The sequence below is a fragment of the Sardina pilchardus genome, chromosome 18, assembly GCF_963854185.1.
Source record: "Sardina pilchardus chromosome 18, fSarPil1.1, whole genome shotgun sequence".
NCBI lineage: Eukaryota > Metazoa > Chordata > Actinopteri > Clupeiformes > Clupeidae > Sardina > Sardina pilchardus.
The window spans coordinates 553,413-563,259 of NC_085011.1; the positions used below are offsets into that span (position 1 = coordinate 553,413).

At 43.9% G+C, this 9,847-nt stretch overlaps 1 protein-coding gene across 1 annotated transcript in view; it reads left to right on the forward strand.

The window, feature by feature from the left end:
- Nucleotides 1-4,752: 4,752 nt before the first annotated feature.
- ppp2r5d (protein phosphatase 2, regulatory subunit B', delta) overlaps nt 4,753-9,847 on the forward strand; it is a 40,271-nt gene continuing 35,176 nt past the window's right edge. The window contains exons 1-2 of the mRNA XM_062518947.1: nt 4,753-5,008; nt 6,302-6,385. Coding sequence (XP_062374931.1) covers nt 4,982-5,008; nt 6,302-6,385 — 111 coding nt within the window. The 5' untranslated portion in view covers nt 4,753-4,981. The remainder of the gene's footprint in view (nt 5,009-6,301; nt 6,386-9,847) is intronic.

Here is a 9,847-nt window from a genome sequence, read left to right on the forward strand (position 1 = left end):
GACTCAGCTATATATTGTTACAAAAGAGTAATATTTACATTAGTACAATAGATTCATATTTACATTAGTACAATAGATTATTATTTACATTGTTACAATTGATTAAACCCTGGTGATGTCATGAAATATGCCCACGCTGTGCAAGTAGACACCTGTGGGGTATACTACGAATCTCGCTGAACATAACCAAGCTTTCTTAGGATAACCTGGATGCTAGAAACAAAATTCGCAATCAGAGTTGAGTGGTATTACGAAACTCACTCACGGATGAATTTATCAAACTAGGCTTTCAGCTCAGATCTGTGTGCGTTCTCGTGGTTGGGGTGACTTTGACCATTCGGGAAACGTGGAGATGCACAAGACCGCCTCGGTTTAAAAACGATTACTTCCGCATTTATGAGCGGTAGCAAAATCTAGGGTGGTCTTTTTTAGTGTCGAACCTATAACATCAAAAAATCGATGGTCATCAGATATTGTATGCTATGCATGTCCATAAAAGTGATATATCTGCATGCGCAACATAGTTAAAGCGCCTTCGAGTTTCAAAATGTTTGAAGAGGCGGAGCTGCTCCAGTAGATGCGATGACAGAATCTCACACGTGAGATGACTTCGTTTGTCAAGATAATTGATTGGTCACTAGTCAGCAGGATGAGTCAGAGGGCGGTGATTTTTCACGATTTGAGCTATAACTGAGCACATAACCTGCTCCCGACCAGGTTTGGTTGTGAGCATAAGATACCATGGTGATACAGCGACGCTAAAACAAATCCACTTTCGTATGACCGCATACCCTGGCTTTGAGCGCAACATACCTCGCTAACCCACTAATCGAGATTCGTAGTATACCCCACTGCAGACCACTGATTTATTTATTTATTTATAAACCTGGTAATGAATCATATCATCTCTTCAGATGAGTTTATTTATTTATTATAAACCTGGCAATGAATCATATCATCTCTTCAGATGAGTTGAAAATATATGCACACAATGTCCAAAAAGCCAAGGTTTCTGAGCTTTTCACTTAGTCATTGATTTAGAATCTTGTAATTTGAACCGTCATCAAAAGCACCTCCATTCTCAGCTATTCATAGCACAAAGTGGCAGGTAAGTCATTTGTGGGGATGCATGTTTTCAGAGTCCCTATGTGAACAACATTCATTGGTAGCACCTTCTCAACATGAAGCTCTGCAGAACCCACCTGTAGCCTGAGCTGATGCTCAAGTGTCATGTGTACATTTCCCATACTCTTACTGTACTCTTACTGTACTCTTCCCATACTCTTACTGTACTCTTCCTATACTCTTACTGTACTCTTCCTATACTCTTACTGTACTCTTCCTGTACTCTTCTCATACTCTTACTCTTACTGTACTCTTCCTGTACTCTTCTCATACTCTTACTCTTACTGTACTCTTCCTGTACTCTTCCCATACTCTTACTGTACTATATCCTTGTTCCCATACTCTTCTCATACTCTTACTGTACTCCCCATACTCTTACTGTACTCTTCCCATACTCTTACTGTACTCTTCCCATACTCTTACTGTACTCTTCCTATACTCTTACTGTACTCTTCCCATACGCTTACTGTACTCCCCATACTCTTACTGTACTCTTCCCATACTCTTACTGTACTCCCCATACTCTTACTGTACTCTTCCCATACTCTTACTGTACTCTTCCTATACTCTTACTGTACTCTTCCCATACGCTTACTGTACTCTTCCTATACTCTTACTATACTCTTACTGTACTCTTCCCATACTCTTACTGTACTCTTCCTATACTCTTACTGTACTCTTCCCATACTCTTACTGTACTCTTACTGTACTCTTCCTATACTCTTCCCGTACTCTTACTGTACTCTTCCTATACTCTTCCCATACTCTTCCCACACTCTTCCCATACTCTTACTTTACTCTTCCCATACTCTTACAGTACTATATCCTTGCTCCCATACTCTTCCCATACTCTTCCCATACTCTTACTGTACTCTTATTGTACTCTTCCCATACTCTTACTGTACTCTTCCCATACTCTTCCCATACTCTTACTGTACTCTTCCCATACTCTTACAGTACTGTATCCTTGTTTATAATTTATTTTTCCTTACAGTCGCAGTTTGTTTATGTTCATGGTCATTGTTGTTGCCTGTCCTGTTATCTTATTTAAATGATATTGGTGTTTTTTTATAAATCATATATGTATTTTAATTTTGATGTTAATTTATTGTTTGCTTAGTACCGTAAACATAAACAACTCTCCCACCCAGTGTTTATGTTGATGTGCTCTTGTGTTGTGGGGACTAAGTGACGACTGTAATGTTCTCCCTCAGTGTCTCTCCTCCCAGTGGCGCATCAGGAGGACTAACTAACGGTAAGTTAAGAAGTGTGTGTGTGTGTGTGTGTGTGGTGCATCAGGAGGACTAACTAACGGTAAGTTAAGCAGTGTGTGTGTGTGTGTGTGTGTGTGGTGCATCAGGAGGACTAACTAACGGTAAGTTAAGCAGTGTGTGTGTGTGTGTGTGTGTGTATGTATGTGGCGTGTCAGGAGGACTACAGTAACTAACGGTAAGTTAAGCAGTGTGTGTGTGTGTGTGTGTGTGTGTGTGTGTATGTATGTATGTACAGTAACTAACGGTAAGTTAAGCAGTGTGTGTGTGTGTGTGTATGTGGCACATCAGGAGGACTACAGTAACTAACGGTAAGTTAAGCAGTGTGTGTGTGTGTGTGTGTGTGTATATGTATGTACAGTAACTAACGGTAAGTTAAGCAGTGTGTGTGTGTGTGTGTGTGTGTGTGTGTGTGTGTGTGTGTGTGTGTGTGTGTGTGTATGTATGTGGCACATCAGGAGGACTAACTAACGGTAATGTTCTCCCTATGTAATGTACTAACTAACGGTAAGTTAAGCAACTGCTCCCAGGGTCCCCTGAGTGAAATCTACATTGAAAAAATTACAAATGAACTTTTTTGGGCAACATGCTTTATCTACATTCGTGTGTGTGTGTGTATGTGTGTGTATTATATGTGTATATTTTATGTGTGTGTGTGTGTGTGTGTGTATGTATGTAGATAAAGTGATTGTTTGCAACTGATAACCTAAAAAAAGTAGTCAATTTAATGTGTTTTTTTAAATGAGAGTTTATAAGTTACTGATACTGTACTGGACGCTCCATGTTGACGTGTCTCATGGGTTTTGTGATGTAGCCTATAGGAGCACATTATGTTGGTGATGTAGCCTATAGGAGCACATTATGTTGGTGATGTAGCCTATAGGAGCACATTATGTTGGTGATGTAGCCTATAGGAGCACATTATGTTGGTGAAGTAGCCTATAGGAGCACATTATGTTGGTGATGTAGCCTATAGGAGCACATTATGTTGGTGATGTAGCCTATAGGAGCACATTATGTTGGTGATGTAGCCTATAGGAGCACATTATGTTGGTGATGTAGCCTATAGGAGCACATTATGTTGGTGATGTAGCCTATAGGAGCACATTATGTTGGTGATGTAGCCTATAGGAGCACATTATGTTGGTGATGTAGCCTATAGGAGCACATTATGTTGGTGATGTAGCCTATAGGAGCACATTATGTTGGTGATGTAGCCCATAGGATGGTGGAGCACATTATATTTGTCATATAGCTGAGAGCTGCTTTCCTCTTCACCTAATCTGAGCAGTAGTCTTGTGTTAGTCTCACACGGAGGCTCTCACACCTCACCTTGCTGCTGTGCTGCCTAATAAGGGTGAATATAATTATTACAGATTGTTGTGTATTTGTTCTTTATTTGTCAATAAAACATATTCAGCAAAACCGGACATGCTTCCTACACCTCATTTGCAACCCCCTTTATATTTGTATTATGTTTCTTCTGATTTCTTTACACTGCCACATTTGAACTCCCCCGCCATGACGCCTCGGCTCACTTGAGTACTCTAGGGGTTGCTTCATTCGTTATGACTAAATGTATATGTAAATGTAAATAAACTTCTAGAAGAAATGTGGCACTTCCTGCTGAGGATGCTGCAGGAGACCTAATCGTTCAGCTCAACGGAGTACCACTTAGAGTTGCCCACTAGGAGGTGCTGTTTGATTAGTAAAAGTATTGAACTGCGCAAGTTCACTCAGGTGTATGCTGCTTGGTGGCCGATTGTAAGCAAACATATTCACTTGAGAAAGCACATTTAGTTTCAGCCTCATGGTGTGTGAAAGTAATGATCGTTTATGGTTATTGGTAAACTGAGACTCATAGTTTCCTTTAGCGTATAGGTGATTGTGAATCCAAAATGTGGGGCCAAACTTCGCAAGGTCCCCACATGAAATTGTTTCACTGTAAGGAATGAGACTGTCTCTGTCGGGCATGTCATGTTATTATTATAAAACCTAAAGAAATCAATGGGTAGTTGGATGTTGAATGGCGTGAAGTGAGGCGAACCCAAGAGTTCCTGCTTGGTAGTTTGTAAAAAGTGTGTAGCCAACACACAATAACTGACTGTAAAAGAAGTCACAGTAAAGCCCATGGGTGAGTTCAGTGGTCACCGGCCGAAAGACTGCCCACTGCCCAGACCATCAGCAACGGTTAGGTAGGCTTAGATAAACGGAGGGTGAAATCAGTGTATTTAGCCAAACGTCTCAAGTGCGACTTCTTTGTTATTCTGGCATTTTGCCTCCATCCCGCTCTGATAGCCGCAAACACACCCCTGAGTGATACAACCCCATCTCGCTAGATTTGAGGAGAAGGCGATTACCCTCATGCCCGCTCAGACCTCGACTGCCCAATGAAGTGAGTGACTCGGCCTGTCACCGGGGTGTCTGACGTCCCACAGACCAATGGTGGTTTTCTCCACGCTAGTCTGACCAATGAGCTTTTTCTCGGCCTAGAAGGGCGCAGGGACATCGAGGTAAACCAGTACGAGCGCTTGAGTCCCGAGGAAGTCAGTCACGGAGTCACCGTGAGAAACAACATCCGCAAAATGCCGAATAAAGCTAAAAAAGAAAAGGTAATGTATTACCGTTGGCAACAAAAACTGCAAATGAACTGTGTTGATTTCAGACTGCGCAGCAATGCCGGCCAGTTTATACGGAAGACGTTTCTTATGTATGAGAGCTGGCCGTGTATGCAGTATGTTGTATGGCCTAGTAGCTGCTAGCTGGCAAGCTAACTGGTGGCACAACTAGCTAACGGATAACCTACGTTATGGCATCAGCTTGCATACAGCGCCTTTCTTTTTTTAATTGTCAACCCAGATGTTGCAGAATTGTGTTTGTGAGCGTCAATAAAAAAGTTATTTTAATAGCATTGCTTTTCATGGATTAATGCAGCATTTCAGTTGATAGGAGGCGAGCTCGTATCAAAATTACTTTTAATAATTCATTTAGCCGCCTATAGCTAGCTAGCTTCCCATCCAGCTATCCGTTTTGTGGTCTTGTGTTGTGTTCGTAGCCAGCATTTGTCAAATCAGCCTTAGTGAGCAAATGTCAAGTTACCCTTAATGTCCCAAGAGATGCTGTCGGTAAGGTTATATGTCTGGCCATAGATTTTGTGGGTGATTGCCTCTTCTGTCAAGACAGAATTGTTGCCGGGAAAGTATCAGCAAACGTTTGCTGTGGTGTCTTGAGGGAATGAACTGATTGTTTTTGCGGGTCAAAGCTAGCTACGATTACGTTGCCTATGGATAGTTTGCCACATATCGATATTTTACAGACGTGTACAGATGGGTGAACTTGTGTCTTCTGCTCTTGTCAATTTATCTGCGACTCCGATCACAGATGCTGCGAATTGTCTGGTCTTGTGCGATAGCTAGCGAGCGACATCATCATCTCCTCAGTGTTATAATCACTCGCGTGGACGTGCCCTACAGATAGCAGCACTAGTGTCGTGCACAGATTTGGCAGATTATAGGAGTTTACTTGCGTGCTCTCAATGGCATAGAATCGAGGGAATAATGTAGCGTAGCCTATCATTTCATAATTTAATCAGAACTAGATGATCGGACCGTAATTGCTGTCCTGGTTGTCTGCATGTTCTTGACAGCAGGCTGATTAGCCGGCCAGCGTCGGGTCTGCGCAGTGTGAGACGGGTCACGGGTCCGATCTTCAGCTAGCGGGACCGGGTCAGGACCGGGTCAGGACCGGCACCGACTCTTAACCCGGGTGCAGAGAAGCTCTCTGAAACGGCCCCCAACCTTTCATCTCTCTGTTCCCCTCCAGATGGAGTGCACAGTCTAGAAAAGCTCGTGCAGATATCATGTAACGTAGCAATCACACTAATGATGTTCTTGTGCCATTTGCAGGAACCAACCAAATCCGCAAAAGGCACCACGAAAAACAGTAATGTCAGCGGTGGGAAGGACGCCGGAAATGAAAACGCAGAGGAGGTAAACACCCTCCAAGAACTGAGTTGGTGCTTGATTCTAAACTCAATACTGTGAAACACACACACACACACACACACACACACACACACACACCTACACACCTACACACCTACACTACGGTCATCAACATCCAAGCATTTTGAGGGATATGTCTTGTAGACCTGTGTGTGTGTGCGTGTGCGCGCGCGCGCGTGTGTGTGTGTGTGTGTGTGTGTGTGTGTGTGTGTGTGTGTGTGTGACTGCCCATCCTGAGGCCTGAGGTGTGTTCTCAGGGAAAGGCTGTTTCCTGGGCCTGCGTCTGGCTCCTGTGGCTGTTTCCATCAGGAAGGGAGAGGCACCCTCCTCAGTGTGCAGCTGAGATCATCCAGGCCTGGGGGGTGGGGGTGGCCTGGACTGGAGTGGGGGGGGGGGGGGGGGGGAGGAGGAGAGGCAGAAACCCCTGACTCTGTTTACTGCCAATAAAACAGTGCATGCGTGCGTGCGTGCGTGCGTGTGTGTGTGCGTGCGTGCGAGCGAGTGTGAGTGAACCCTCTGTCCAGCCTCTCCACGTGTGCCGGCTCGTCCCTGGAGTGGAGATGGAGCGAGCTGCTCGTGGGCTTCTATGGAATATCGAGCCGCTCGTGGGCTTCTATGGAATATCGAGCCGCTCGTGGGCTTCTGTGGAATAGCGAGCCGCTCGTGGGCTTCTGTGGAATATCGAGCCGCTCGTGGGCTTCTATGGAATATCGTTAACTTGTACCTTAGAGAGATGTTGTATCTCTGTGGTGTTAACTTGTACCTTAGAGAGATGTTGTATCTCTGTGGTGTTAACTTGTATCTTAGAGAGATGTTGTATCTCTGTGGTGTTAACTTGTACTTTAGAGAGATGATGTACCTTAGAGAGATGATGTATCTCTGTGGTGTTAACTTGTTGTATCTCTGTGGTGTTAACTTGTACCTTAGAGAGATGTTGTATCTCTGTGGTGTTAAGTTGTACCTTAGAGAGATGTTGTATCTCTGTGGTGTTAACTTGTACTTTAGAGAGATGATGTACCTTAGAGAGATGATGTATCTCTGTGGTGTTAACTTGTTGTATCTCTGTGGTGTTAAGTTGTACCTTAGAGAGATGTTGTATCTCTGTGGTGTTAAGTTGTACCTTAGAGAGATGTTGTATCTCTGTGGTGTTAAAGGAACACTTCACCGTTTTTTCATATTAAACTACGTTATAAGCAGGTAAGAGGGATAACTATATTTTGTGGCGCAGTAATATCCTCACTCTTGCACTTCCAGTTTCACTTTGGAGTGAGGATATTACGGCGCAGAGTCTAAAGGGGCATTCACATACGTCGCTACTCGCACATCGCTCCTCGCTTCTGTTAACTGTCAATCATCTCTATTCTACATTCTGATTTGGTACTCGCTTCACTCGCTTCACTCGCATCGCTGGAAGTTAAAATTATTTTAACTTTGTACCCGCCCACATCGCATCGCTAGTCCTCGCATCGCCTGTCCTGGCCACATTCAGCTAGAACACATTCACTTTACATTGACAGTTCTCGCTCAGAGATGGGCGAGTAGCGACGTATGTGAATGCAGCTTAAGTGCTCCCAATGTTATTCCGCCACACAATATAGATCCTTTCCTTTTTATCGTCTCACTTCGAGGGCTTGAGTCTGTCCACTTCAGTGTGCGTCACAAGATGTTTCCATTTGATGCCTTTGCTGCTGATGTTGTTGCTGTTGGATCAAGATGCTTGAGATACAGAGTCTCATTTGAGAAATGGGATTCTTGTTTGTGGTCAGATGTTGGCTGTGAGAGATTTACACATAGCCGTCTCTGTCTGCGTTTCCCAACAAGTACAGTATGAGATGGGTTGTTTTTTTTAGAAAAGCCACGGGCCATTTGAAGTAAACGCTGTTGATCATAAAGACTCTGTCGATTATGAGGCTGTAAAAGAACATCGACATACACCGCGGCAGACTGCTGGGTTACCAGGATGCCATGTGCTGAGATCTCCACGGTGGCCACTCTCTTTATGACCGCTGGGTTACCAGGATGCCATGTGATGAGATCTCTAATGTGGCCACTCTCTTTATGACCGCTGGGTTACCAGGATGCCATGTGACCGCTGGGTTACCAGGATGCCATGTGATGAGATCTCCACGGTGGCCACTCTCTTTATGACCGCTGGGTTACCAGGATGCCATGTGACCGCTGGGTTACCAGGATGCCATGTGATGAGATCTCCACGGTGGCCACTCTCTTTATGACCGCTGGGTTACCAGGATGCCATGTGACCGCTGGGTTACCAGGATGCCATGTGCTGAGATCTCTAATGTGGCCACTCTCTTTATGACCGCTGGTTAATGATGCACAGCATTCCAACCGCACACACACAGCCAGCACAGAACACACTAATACAACACAGAACACTGGCCTGTCATGTGTTCCACAGAACACACTATTAGAACACAGAACACTGGCCTATGTGTTCCATAGAACACACTATTGGCACACAGAACACTGGCCTGTCATGTTCCACAGAACACAAAATACAACACAGAACACTGGCCTGTCATGAGTTTCACAGAACACACTAATAGAACACTGGCCTGTCATGTGTTCTACTGAACACACTATTAGAACACAGAACACTGGCCTGTCATGTTCCACTGAACACACGAATAGAACACAGAACACTAGCCTGTCATGAGTTCCATAGAACACACTATTAGAACACACAACACTGGCCTGTCATGTTCCACTGAACACACTAATAGAACACAGAACACTGGCCTGTCATGTTCCACTGAACACACTAATAGAACATGGAACACTTGCCTGTCATGTTCCACTGAACACACTAATAGAACACGGAACACTTGCCTGTCATGAGTTCCATAGAACACATTAATAGAACACAGAACACTGGCCTGTCATGAGTGTCATAGAACACACTAATAGAACACAGAACACTTGCCTGTCATGAGTTCCATAGAACACACCAATAGAACTTTGGCCTGGCACTTTGGGCTTTATGAATAAATGTGACTTGACTAGAATGCGGGCACCTGTTTGGATGGGATTGAGGTCCGGGAGAACATTAGAACGCAGAGCTTCTGGGCGGAACCTAACGGTCCTTAGTGGAGTAGTGGGGTCATCTCCACCGGTCAGCTGGGTTGGACTCACAAACCTGCTGTTGCTCTCTTTGGATGCAAGCGTCTGCCCAACACCAGTTGACTCAGCAATTTACCCAATTTTCAATTCTGTTAATCTGTCGATTATTTTCTTGATTAATTGTTTACTTGATAAAATGTCAGCAAACGATATTGAGATAGATATTGAACATTGTTTCCCAAAGCCCAGGACAAGACCTTTTCCTCAAATATATTATAAGCAGAATAATAAAAGCAGAATATATTTAAAGCAGAATATGCTAAAATCACAATAGATAAAAGTAAATATGTTGAAGCAAATTTGTTG